At 37.1% G+C, this 13,471-nt stretch overlaps 1 protein-coding gene across 15 annotated transcripts in view; it reads left to right on the top strand.

Annotated features, from left to right (window-relative positions):
* The window catches only part of PSD3 (pleckstrin and Sec7 domain containing 3), a 713,864-nt gene that overhangs the window by 460,603 nt on the left and 239,790 nt on the right, over nucleotides 1-13,471 (top strand). For 2 of the 15 annotated variants that reach the window (XM_055116335.2, XM_057302981.2), the window contains one exon: nucleotides 6,673-11,705. The exons of the other annotated variants lie outside the window; for them this stretch is intronic. In XM_055116335.2, coding sequence (XP_054972310.2) covers nucleotides 6,673-6,696 — 24 coding nt within the window. In that variant the 3' untranslated portion in view covers nucleotides 6,697-11,705. Of the gene's footprint in view, nucleotides 1-6,672; nucleotides 11,706-13,471 lie in introns of those variants that run through there. 15 annotated transcript variants of the gene reach the window in all.

The raw sequence follows: 13,471 nt of genomic DNA, 5'->3' as shown, positions 1-13,471 counted from the left end.
AAAAGTCCAAGAAAAAGAGAATTCTAAATACAGCAAAGGGGTCAAGTCACAGAGAAGAGTATCCCTATCACACTAATAAATTTCTTAGCAGAAACCTTACAGGCCATGTTCCACGGTGGAAAAGTCTATACAACCCTACCCCCAAAGTTCAAGGAATATGAGAGGCCAAAGAAAGAGGCTGACAAATTCAGTTTCTTAGAAACATTTAATAGGGACTTAGGAACATTTAATAGGGATTGTGTCTCGGGAGGTACTTCAAGAGACAAAGATGGTGGATCCCTGTGCCTTTACTCCCAAGACCTAGGGCTTATATGCCATAGAAAAAGGATATGCATGCATCAGAAGGGCTGTGTAGGATAACTGCTTAAGGGCATTGATTATAGCAAGTACAATAACATTTACATTGTTTTGACCTAGGAATGGGATTTATGGTAAGTACATGCTCTTAAGTAAAATTAAACTGGAAATCTTAGAGGCCTTCTTGGAACTGGGGTTAATGAGAAATCAACGTGGTGGATGGAATTACTTTGGCCACTACAGTCCAGGAGTAAATGAAATGATAACTCGAAAGTGGTGAAAAGCAGAACAAACAAAAAAACACAACTGTCCGCCAAAAATATTATACCTGGGGAAGATATAAAAAATGAAGGCGAATAAATGCTTTCCAAAGCAAGGAAAAATTGAAGTTAATCACCACTCTACTGGCCCTACAAGAAGAGGTCAAGGGAGCCCTGCATTTAGAAGATAAAGGACAATATCTGTCATAATCAAAACACATAAAAGTATAAAACTCTCGGCCAGGCGCGGTGGCTCACACCTGTAATACCAGCACTTTGGGAGGCCAAGGCACGCGGATCATGAGGTCAGGAGATTGAGACCATCCTGGCTAACACAGTGAAACCCCGTCTCTACTAAAAATACAAAAAAATTAGCCAGGCTTGGTGGCAGGCACCTGTAGTCCCAGCTACTCAGGAGGCTGAGGTAGGAGAATGGCGTGAACCCAAGACGCAGAGCTTACAGTGAGCCAAGATCGCACCACTGCACACTCCAGCCTGGGCAACAGAGTGAGTCTCGGTCTCACAAAAAAATAAATAAATAAATAGAGGAGGCAAGTGTTACTACTACAGAAAACCAGCAAACCACAATGATAGGAGAACAGGATGAGAGGATACACAAAACCAAAAAATAATTCACAAAATGACAGGAATTAAGTACTGAATAATAACCTTGAATGTAAACAGTTTAAATTCCCCCCTTAAAAAATATAGATTGGCTGAATAGAAAAACAACAAAAAAATGACTTAACTATATACTGCCTATAAAAAACTGACTTTACTGGTAAAGACACGTAGACTCAAAGTGAAGGGATGGAAAAAGATAATCCATGCAAACAGAAACCAAAAGCAAGCATGAGATAGATAAAATAGACTTTAAGTCAAAAAGTGGCAAAGAAGGTAATTCTATAATGGTAGAGGGACCATTTCAGCAAGAAGATTAAACAATTCTAAATATTTGTGCGCCCAACACTGGAGCATGCAGATATAGAAAGCAAACATTATTGAATCTAAAGGGAGAGACTGACTCCAATAAAATCAGATTAGGTGTCTTCAACAACTGACTCTCAGCCTTGGAGTGATCATCTAGCCAAGTCATCAACAAAGAGATATTGGATTTAAACTTCGTTTTAGATCCAATGTGCTTGATAGACATTGACAGAACATATTGTCCAACAGCTACAGAATAAGTATTCTTATCACATGGGACATTCTTGAGGCTAGACTATTTGTTATACAACAAAAGTAGTCTCAACGATTAAAAAAATAGAAATAATATCACGTATCTTCTCAGACCACGATGGAATAAAACTAGAAATCAACAATGAGAACTTTGGAAATTGTACAAATACAAGGAAATTAAGCCACAATTATGAGCCATCACTGGATTTAAGGAGAAATAAGAATCAAAAAGTTTCTTGAAACAAATCAAAATGGGAACACAACATATCAAAATATGTGGGATACAGCAGAAGCCATGATAAAAGGATGTTTAATAGCAACAAATACTTACATGAAGAAAGTAGAAAGATTTTAAAGAACCTATTGATGCGCCTCAAGGAACTAGAAAAGCAAGAACAAACCAGATACAAAATTAACAGCAGGAAATAATAAAGTCAGAGCAGAACTAAATTAGAGGTGAAAAAAAAGGCTATACAAAGGATCAATGAAATGAAGAGTTGGGTTTTTTTTTTTTTTTTGAGAGAATAAACAAAATTCATAAATTGCTGGATAGACTAACCAAGATAAAAAAAGAAGACACAAATAAAACCCCAACCAAAAAAGGAGACAGTAAAACTTATATCCCACAAAAATAGAAGATTGTTAGAGACTATCGTGAACAACTGTCTGAACAAATTGGAACCTACGGGAAGCAGATTCATTCCTGGACATGAGGTAACTACCAATGTTTGGCCATGAAGAAATAGAACACCTGAACAGATCAATAATGAGTAATGAAACTGAGTCAGTAATAAAATGTCTTCTAACAGAGAAAAGCTTGAGCCCAGGAGATTTTTACTGCTGAATGCTGCAAACTTACAAAGAAGATCTAACATCAGTTCTCCTGAAACTATTCCGAAAAATTGGAGAGGAGGGATTTTTTCCTAGCTTGTTCCATGAGGCCAGAATTACCTTGATGCCAGAACCAGATAAGGATACAATAAGAAAACACTATAGGCCAGTATTCCTGACGAACTTAGATGCAAAATTCCTCAGCAAAATACCAGCACACCAAATCTAACAAATCAATAAAAAGATCATTCACTATGATCAAGTGGGTTTTATTCCAGGGATGGTAGGATGGTTTATTATATGTAAATCAATAAACATGATACGTCACAAAAAGGTCAAAAATTATATTTTTAATATAATTATATATTTTTGCATCTCAAGTGCAAAAAAAGGGTTTCATAAAATTCAACATCCCTTCATAATAAAAAAACGCAATAAATTAGACATAGTAAGAACACATCATAGTAAACGCCATGTATGACAAAGCTGCAGCTAACTACATACTGAGGCAGAACTGAAATCCTTTCTTCTAAGAACTAAAACAAGATAAGGATGCTCACTTTCACCACTCATATTCAACATAGTACTGGAAGTCCTAGCCAGAGTAACCAGGCAAAAGAAATGCATCCACGTTTGAAAAGGGGAATTCAAATTGTCCTTTTTTCAGATAACATGATCTTATATATAGAAGAACGTAAAGACTCTACCTGAAACTCTTAGATCTGATAGATGAACTCAGTAAAGTTTCAAGGTAAAAAATCAGTGTACACAATTCAGTAGTGTGTCTATTCTCTAATAATGAACTAGTTGAAAAAGAAATCAGGAAAGTAATCCCATTTATAACAGCTACAAAAGAAAAAACCTGGGAATAAACCCAGGAGTAATTTCATTCGATCCAGCAACCCCACTACTATGTTTTTATCCAAATGGAAGGAAATTAATGTCAGAGTTATAGGGCATCCCTGTACTTACTACAGTACTATTCTTGTTAGCCAAGATATGGAATTAATCTGTGTCCATCAACTTATGAATACACAAAGAAAATGTAACATATATACATAATAGAATATTACTCTTCCATTAAAATGAAATCTTGGCATTTACGGTAACGTGGATAAAATTACATTTCATTATATTAAGTGAAATAAGTCAGGCATTGAAAGACACATATTGTATGCTGTCCCTCGTGAGGGAGTTTAAAAAGTTGATATCATGGACATAGAGAGTAAAATGATATTTACCAGAGGCTGTGGATAGTGGTGGTGGTGGGATAAAGGGAGGTGAATCGAAACATATAGTTAGAAGGAATAAGTCCTATTGTTTCATAGCACCGGAGGATGAATATAGTTTATAATTGTTGAATATTTCAAAATAGCTAGAAGATTTGAAATGATCCCAACACAAAGATGTAGTAAATGTTTGAAGTGATGGGTATCCAAAATATCCTGATTTGATTATTACACATTACATGTATATTTCAAAATATCACATGTACCCCATAAATATGTATAGTTATTATGTGTTAATGTTTTCTTAAACTTAGATTTCAGATAAACAATCTAATGAAACACTGTAAAGAACTAGAAAAGCATGGGAAAAAAACTCAACATTAGTGGAAGGAAACAATAAAGGTCAGAGCATAAAAAGTGGAGTTCAGATTTTAAGAAACAATTTAAAAGGTCAACAGAAATGAAAAGTTGGGTTTTTTAAAACATTGGCAAAATTGACAAGGCACAGTGGCTCACACCTGTAATCCCAGTACTTTGGGAGGCCGAGGTGGGTGGATCAGGAGGTCAGGAGATCGAGACCATCCTGGCCAACATGGTGAAACCCTGTCTCTACTAAAAATAGGAAAATTAGCTGGGCGTGGTGGTGCATGCCTGTAGTCCCAGCTACACGGGAGGCTGAGGCACAAGAATTGCTTGAACCCAGGAGGCAGAGGTTTCAGTGAGCCAAGATCGTTCCACTGCACTCCAGTCTGGGTAATAGAGGTAGACTCCGTCTCAAAAAAACAAAAGGCAAAATTGACAAACTTTTTGCTAGTCTAAGAAAAAAGACCAAAATCAATAAAATCAGAAACAAAAAAAGAGACATAACTACTGATACCGCAGAAATACAAAGAAACACAAAATCATTAGAGACTGTTATGAAGAAGTATTCCCCAACTACTTGGAAAAACGAGAAGTGGAGGTATTTTTAGAAACATACAAACTACCAAGAAGATTCAAGAACCACGAAGTTCATCGGGAACTTTGAAGAAAGAAAAAACCTGAACAGACCAGTAATGAGTAATGAGATCAAAGCACTAATAAAATGGTCTCCCATCAAAGGGAAGCTCATGATCTGACAGTTTCACTGCTCAGTTCTGTCAGACATTTAAAGAAGAACCAGACCAGATGCGGTGATTCACACCTGCAATCCTAGCACTTGAGGAGGCCAAAGCTAGCAGATCACGAGGTCAGAAGTTCGAGACCAGCCTGGCCAATATGGTGAAACCCTGTCTCTACTAAAAATAGAAAAAGTAGCCAGGTGTGGTGGCCTGTAGTCCCAGCAACTCGGGAAGCTGAGGCAGAATAATCACTTGAACCTAGGAGGTATAGGTTGCAGTCAGCCGAGATTGTGCCACTGCACTCCAGCCTGGGCAAGAGATCGAGACTCCGTCTCAAAAACAAAAAAAAAATTATATATATATATATTTTTAGATATATATATTTTTTATACTATATATATTTATATAGTTTATACATATATTTTATACTATATATATTTATACTATATATATATATATATATATATAGCCATGGTAACCAATATAGTATGGTACTGGCATGGAAATAGACACATTGGTCAGTGGAACAGAATAGAGAAACCTAGAAATCCATGCATTTATAGCCAACTTAGTTTTGACAAAGGCTCCAAGAACATACTTTGAGGAATGGGGAGTTTCTTCAATAAATGGTGCTCAGAAAACTGGATATGCTTATGAAGAAGAATCAAACTAGACTCTTAACTTTCACAATTTACAAAAATCACCTCAACTTGGATTAAAGAGTTAAATGTAAGAACTAAAAATATGAAACTACTAGAAGAAAAGATTGGGGAAACACTACAATGGTGGGATGAGTAAAGATTTTGCAGGGGGTTGGCGGGGGAGGGGAAGACCTCTAAATTATGAGCAACAAATGCTAAAATATTTAGATGTGGTGTCCCATCAAGCTAAAACCCTTCTGCCCAGTAAAGGAAATAATCAACAAAGTGAAGATACAAGCTACAGAATGGTAGAAGATATTTTTGAGCTATCCATTTGTAAAGGGATTAATAACCAGAATATATAAGTAACTCAACAGCAAATGGTCAAATAACTCGATTTTAAAATGGGCAAAATTTTTGATTGAATAGGTATTTCTCAAAAGAAGACATAGAAATGGCCAACAGATACATGAATAGATGTTCAATGTTACAGGGAAATGCAAATCAAAACCACAGGAGATATCATTTTACCCGAGTTAAAATGGTTTTTATCAAAAAGACAATAAACAATGAGTGCTGGCCAGAATGAAAAGAAAGGGAAACTCATACACTCTCTGAAAAAGACAGTATGAAGAAGAGTGTGAATGCTCATTGAAAAACTATAGAACTACCATATGACTCTGCATTCCCACTGCTTGGTATATATTTAAAAGAAACGAAGTCAGTATATTCAAGAAATGTCTGCACTCCCATGTTTATTGTAGTACTATTCACATTAGCCAAGATATGGAATTCACCTAAATGTTAATTTATAGATGAATGGATATAGAAAATGTGGTACATAAATATAAGTGGAATATTACTCGGCCATAGAAAATGATGAAATTATGTTATTTGTAGCAATGTGGATGGAACACAGAGGTCATTATGTTAAGTGAAGTAAACTGGCACAGAACCACAAATACCACATGTTCTTTCTCAAATGTGGGGGGCTTAAAAAGTAGATTTCATGAAGGTAGAGAGTAGATTGGTGGTTACCAGAAGCTAGAAGGAGGAGGGGGCACAGGGGATTTAGAAAGGATTTTGAAAGGTTGATTAATGGGCACTTTTCTCTTTCCCTCGGGGCGTTTGGCAGCGGTGGTGGCTTTTGCAGCCGTAGCCAAGATTAAGGCTCAGGATCTTTGAGGCAAGAAGGAAGAGGAGCTGCTAAGACAGCTGGACAACCTGAAGGTAGACCTGTCCCAGATGTATGTCGCCAAAGTGACAGGTGCCCGACGTTCCATTTCTCTTAGATTGTAGTCATTTCCAAATCTGTTGCCTGTGTTCTCACCGTCATTAGCCAAACTCAGAAAACAAACCTCAGGAAGTTCTACAAGGGCAAGAAATACTAGCCCCAGATCTGTGGCCCAAGAATACTTGTATCATGTGCCACTGGCTGAACAAGCATAGGGAGAACCTGAAGACCAAGAAGCAGCAGCAGCAGGAACAGGCTGTACCAACGACAGAAGTAAGAGGTCTAGGCATGAACATTGCTGAGTCAAAATTCAAACTGGAGGAAAAAAAAGGTGTTAGGTTAATGGGCACAAAAATACAGTTAGAAGGAACACGACGTATTGTTCAGTACTGCAGTAGAGTGACTATAGTTAACAATAATTTGTATATCTTAAAATAACTGGTGGAGAGCAATTGAAATGTTCCCAACACAAAGAAGGGGTGAATTTTTGGGGAGATGGATGTCTCTTTTGCCCTGTTCTGATCATTATACGATATATACATATATCAAGATATCACATGTACTCTAAAAATATATGTAGCTATTATGTTTCAGTTTTTAAAAACTCTGTTTATATGTAGCATAATAAAATATGTTGTGTCTTTAAAACAAAATTAAAGGAATAACTAAAGGAATCTGTATGGGAGAACTGATCTTGTGTGTAGAGGATCTTCAGGACTATACAAAAGAAAAAACCTATTAGGACTGAAGACGTTCAGCAAGGCTGCAAAATACAAGTTGAGCATTTGCAAAACAACTGCATTGCTATATACTAGCAATGAACATTAAAAGTGAAATAATTTTACAGTAGCATCAAAAAAATCAAGATATTAGAGAATAAATTTAACAAAATAAGTTCAAGTGGAACTATAAAATACTGAAAAAAGGAACTGTAAAAGTGGAAAGATATTTTATAGTCATGTATTGGAACTTTATTGTTAAGACTGAAGTACTCTCCAAACTGATCTTCAGATTCCACAGAATCACCGTGAAAATCCAAGTTCACTTTGTATATGTATGTAAAGAAATGGACAGACAAATCCTGAAATTTATGTGGAAATGGAAAGGGCCCAGAATAGTCAAAATGTAGAAAAAGAGGCAAAAAATTGAAGGACTCCTGATTTCTCCATTTCAAAACTTATCAAACCATGCTGCAGAATAATAAGATGCAAATAAATGGGAAAATATTTCATGTTCATGGACTGGAAGACTTAATTTTTTTATATATTATACTATACAAAGTAATCTACAGATTCAACACAATTACTATCAAAATCTCAATAACATTCATCCCAGAGATGGAAAATGTTCTAAAAATCATATGAGAGTTCAAGGTACCCCAAATAATCATAAGTTTTGAAAAAGAACAGAGTTAGAGTACTCGTATGTTATTTTAAACATATTACAAAGCTACAGTAGTCAAAATAGTGTGGAACTGGCATAAGGACAGGCTAATGGAATAGAATAGAGTGCACAAATCCTCAAATCTTCAACAAGAGTGCTAAGACCACTCATTGGGGAAATGTCAGACTTTTTAAAAAATGGTAGTGTGAATACAGTATCTTCATGCAAAAAAAGAGAAGTAGGACCCTTATATCACACAGTGTATAAAAATTATCTCAATGTTTTAAAGACCTAAATGTAATCCTGAAACTATAAAATCCTGAGAAAAAACATAGGGGAAAAACATCACGTTATTGTATGTGCTGGCAGTTTCTTCACTGTGACACCAAAAGCACAGGCAACAAAAACAAAAATGGGACTACATCAAACTTAAACGTTTGTGCCTTAAAACAAAGGGGTGTGTAAAGGCAACCTACAGAATAGAATAAAATATTTACAAATCATATACCTATAAGGAGTTAATATCAGACTGTGTAAAGAACTCCTATATTTCCACATCTAAAAATCAAATATCCTGATTTTAAAAGGGGAAAAATACTTTAATAGATATTTATCCAAAGATGGTCTAGAAATGTTCACAAGGGCCGGGCGCAGTGGCTCATGCCTGTAATCCCAGCACTTTGGAAGGCCAAGGTGGGCAGATCACCTGAGGTCAAGGGTTCGAGACCAGCCTGTGCAACATGGTGAAACCCCATCTCTACTAAAAATACAAAAAATTAGCCGGGCATGATGTTGGGCGCCTGTAATCCCAGCTACTTGGGAGGCCGAGTCAGGAGAAACACTTGAACTTGGGAGGCGGAGGTCACAGTGACCAGAGATTGTGCCACTGCACTCCAGCCTGGGCCACGAGAGCAAAACTCCATTTCAAAAAAAGAATAAAAGAAGTGTTCACAAGCTTATGAAAACATACTCAACATTCTCTAATCTAGAAATGCAAATAAAAACTACAATTGGGTATCACCTGATACCCACTAGGATCATTGCTATCAAAAAAAATAGAAAATATTTTTGGCAAGGATGTAGACAAATTGGAAACGTACTGTTGTAGGAATTGTAAAATGGTGCAATCACTGTGGAAAATAGCTTGGAGGGTCCACAAAAAAATGAGAAATATAACTATCATATGATACACCAATCTCATTTCTGCATGTATATATAGAAAAAGTTTAAAGCTGGATTTTGAAGAGATACTTGCCCATCCATGTTCATAGCCACACTTTTCACATTAACCAAGAGGTAGAAGCAGACCAAATGTTCATCCACAGATTTATGTATAAATAAAATGTGGTCTCTACAAAAAATGGAAAATCGTTCAGCCTTAAAAAGGAAAGAAATCCTGTCACATGCTACAACATGGATGAACCTTGAGGACATTATGCTAAGTGAAATAAGCCAGTCACAAAAAGAAAAAATATGATTCTATTTGTTTGAGGTAAGTAAAGTTGTTAAATTCATATAAACAGAAAGTAGAACGTTGGTTACAAGTGGCTGGCATGAAGGGGAAAAGAGGAGCTCTTTAATGGGTATAGAGTTTGAGATTAGTGAGATGAAAAAGTTTTGGAATTCTGTTCCACAACAGTGTGAATATACTAATGTGAAACAGTACTGAACTGAATGCTTAAAACTGTTAACATGGTAAACTCAGTGCAAAGCTTCAGTAATCAAGAGTTATGCTGATATAAAGCTCAGCAGCTAGATCATTGCAGTATAATCAAGTGTCTAAAAATAATCCCATACATTTATGGTCTGTTGATTTCAAAAAGACTTTCAAAACAATTTGGTGGGGGGAAAGTAGTCTTTCCAGTAAGTGATGTCATAACAACTGAATATCCACATGTAAAAGAATGAAGTTGAATCTCTGCTTTCTATAATACAAAAATGAACTCAAAATGGGTCAAGTATCTAAATATAAGAGCTAATGCTACAAAATTTTTTGGAGTAAATCTTTGTGATGTTGGATTAGGCAATGATTTCTTAGATATAAAATACACAAGTAAGAAAATAAAACACAGGTAAACTGGATTTCACCTAATTAAAACCTTTTGTGCTTCAAAGTGATAGGGACAAGAGGCAGGGAAATTCTGGGCAGAAGAGGATGGGTCCCCAGTGAGGGCTGCACCCTCAAGCTGAAAAGCCTGATGCGGTGGCCCAAAGTGAGAACTTACATCCCTGATTTCCTGTTCAAATGTTGCCTTTTCCAAAACCACCCATGGCCTGCTCTGCCCCCCATTCCTGTGCCCATAAAAGCCCCAGCCTCAGCTAGCAGAGAGAGGAGAAGCAGCTGGACATTGGAGACTACAGCTGGATGTCAGAGAGAAGTGGCTTGACTTCATAGGGACAGTCTGACAGCATAACTTCTGAGAAGAATCTGGCCAGAGACAGCCAAACTTCAGTGGCATTTACCTTCCCACTCTGTCCCCTTTTCAGCTCCCCTTCCTGCTGAGAGCTACTTCCATCGGCATTAAAATTTCCTGCATTTACCATCCTCCAATTTGTTTGTGCAACCTCTTTTCTCCTGGATGCTGGTAAAGAGCTCAGGTGCCCCAAGTGTGGTTGCAAAAGGCTGTCACACTGACCCTTTGCCCTTGCTGGCAGAAGGCAGCCATCTCACGCAAAAAGGCAGAGGATCCACTGAGCTGTTAACACGTAAGCCATATGCAGACAGCCAAGCTAAAAGAGCACCCAAACACTTCCTCTGGGACTTCAGGGGTCACTGGCACCCCTCCCCAGATGTTGCTGCGGGACCAGTACAGAGTTCACTCCTGCTGGTGCCCGAAGGCATTTGCCCGAGCTGCCGTACCCACTCACCTGTTTGCTCCCTCCAGCAAGGGGTGGAACACAGCAGATTTGAGTGAGTGGAGTTGGCTGACTCCAGTGCTCATATACTCCCATTTCTGCCCATGAAGGGGTCAGGGAAATATCCTGCTTCAGAAGGACATCATCAAGAAAGTGAAAGGAAAAAAATGAAAAGACCCACAGAATGGGAAAAAATATTTTTAAAGTACATATGTGATAAGGAAATTATATACAGAATGTGTAAAGAAGTCTTACAACTGAATAATAAAAATATAAATATTCCAATAAGAAAGGAAAATAGGATTTTAACAGGCCTTTCTCTAAAGAAGATATGCAAATGGCTAATTAGCACATGAAAAAAAGCTGAGGGTCATTAGTCATTAGGGAAATGCAAATCAAAACCATAGCATACCCGTTCATACCCATAACAATACCTAAAGTAAAAGGGACAGATGTTAGTGTCTGTGAGGTTGGAGGGAAACTGGAACCCTCATTTGATGCTCGTGGGAATGTGAAATGGTGCAGCCACTTTGGAAATGAGTCTGGCAGTTCCTTAAGTGAATAAACAAGATTACCATAGGACTCAATAATCCCACTCCTAAATATATGCCCAGGAGGAATGAAAACATGTTTACACAGAAACTTATACATGAATATTTATAGCAGCATTATTTATAGTAGCCAAAAAGAGAAAATAGTCTAAACATTCATCAATTTATAAATGAAGAAACACAATTGGTATATCCATACAATGGAATGTTGTTTAGAAATAAAAGGACATTAAATAATGATTTATGCAACAACATGGATGAACGTGGAAAACATGTTAAGTAAAAGAAGCTAGTCATAAAAGGCTACATTTTGTATGATTCCATTTATTTCAAATGTCCTGAGTAGGCAAATCTTTATAACGAAAATGCAGATTTGTGCTTGCCAGATGATCCCTAGTGAGGGTGGTGGAAGAGATTTGGAGAATATAACTGCTGGTGGGTATGGAGTTTCTTTAGGGAGTAAATGTTCTGAATGTAGATAGTGGTGGTGATTGCACAACTTTATTAAAAATCACTGAATTATATGGTTCGAAAGAATATACTGTGAATTGTATTTTAATAAAGCTGATACTTTTTTAGTTATAGTAGTTGATGCTATCATCATGTAACAAAATTAACACACTTTTTAAGAGAAAAATTTTCGTTTTTATACTCATATTTTAGTGTACTTTTACAAAGAAGTTTATTAATAACAATTTATTTAAAGCAGATAATGTTACAAGCAGTTGAATTTTGCAGATCACATATCAAAAAATAGTTTTGATGATTAACTGATAACTAAATTAGACCTTCCTTTATTTTCATTTAAAGCAAAGAATTAAACACCACCTGACTTGGAAAAAGATTTGTTACCTAGTCATTATTTATTCATCTCCCCAGAACATGTCTAAAAAGGCATTGCCAAGGTATATCATAATGACTGTTCATTGTATGTGTTATTTTTTTACCTTGAGACACCTTGTTTGACCTGATACACTTGGAAAGGATTGGGAAAACTGAGTTATTGTCGTCTTCAATATACTGTTGCAAAACAATGTTTTTCATTGAAGTTGCTTTCTGTGCTTTAAACTAATTATCAACAAAACTTTTGAACTGCAGATTTAATTTATTTAACTTATGAGAAATATCTGCTAAATAAGTTAGCTGACAAAGCCACTTCTGTCAAACCATTTTTTTCAGTGTTTCATACAAACTATGCATTCTTTGCTGATGAAAGAGGCAAGGTTTTTAACAACAACAACAACAACAACAAAAATGTCAGCACTGTCATTGTAACTATTTAGACAGCTTGAATGGGACTAATTGTTTTATTTTGTGAAACAGGAGAAGGGTGGCTGGGAAAGGGGAGGTGGGAAGTGATTACTCCTGTGGCACACAGGTGTATGTTCTCAGGCAAATCTGTCTTTGAATTTGAGGTTGTGTATACATATTCCCTTAAAATGATGCCTGTGCATCTTCTTGAAAGTCTTCCTCTGTTACCCGGGCTGGAATGCAGTGGCACAATTATGGCTCACTGTAACCTCAACATCCTGGGCTCAAGCAATCCTTGCCCCTCAGCCTCCAGAGTAGCTGGGACTGCAAAGCACATGCCTTCACGCCCAGCTAATTTTCATATTGTTTCTAGAGAGGGATGTTACCCAGGCTAGTCTTGATCTCCCAGGCTCAAGTGATCCTCCTGCCTGGGCCTCCCAGGCAGTGTGGGATTATAGGCATGAGCCACCATGCCTGGCCTCCTTTATATTTATTTTTATTTATTTATTTATTTACTGAACTGGAGTCACTATCGCTCAGGCTGGAGTGCAGTGGCACAATCTTGGCTTACTGTAACCTCCACCTCGCAGGTTCAAGTGATTCTTCTGCCTCAGCCCCCTGCGTAGCTGGAATTACAGGCGCCCGCCATGACATCCGGC

Source organism: Pan paniscus, chromosome 7, assembly GCF_029289425.2.
Source record: "Pan paniscus chromosome 7, NHGRI_mPanPan1-v2.0_pri, whole genome shotgun sequence".
NCBI classification, from domain to species: Eukaryota; Metazoa; Chordata; class Mammalia; order Primates; family Hominidae; genus Pan; species Pan paniscus.
The sequence above is the reverse complement of the archived record's forward strand: the minus strand, read 5'-3'. Positions and strand labels throughout refer to the sequence as shown.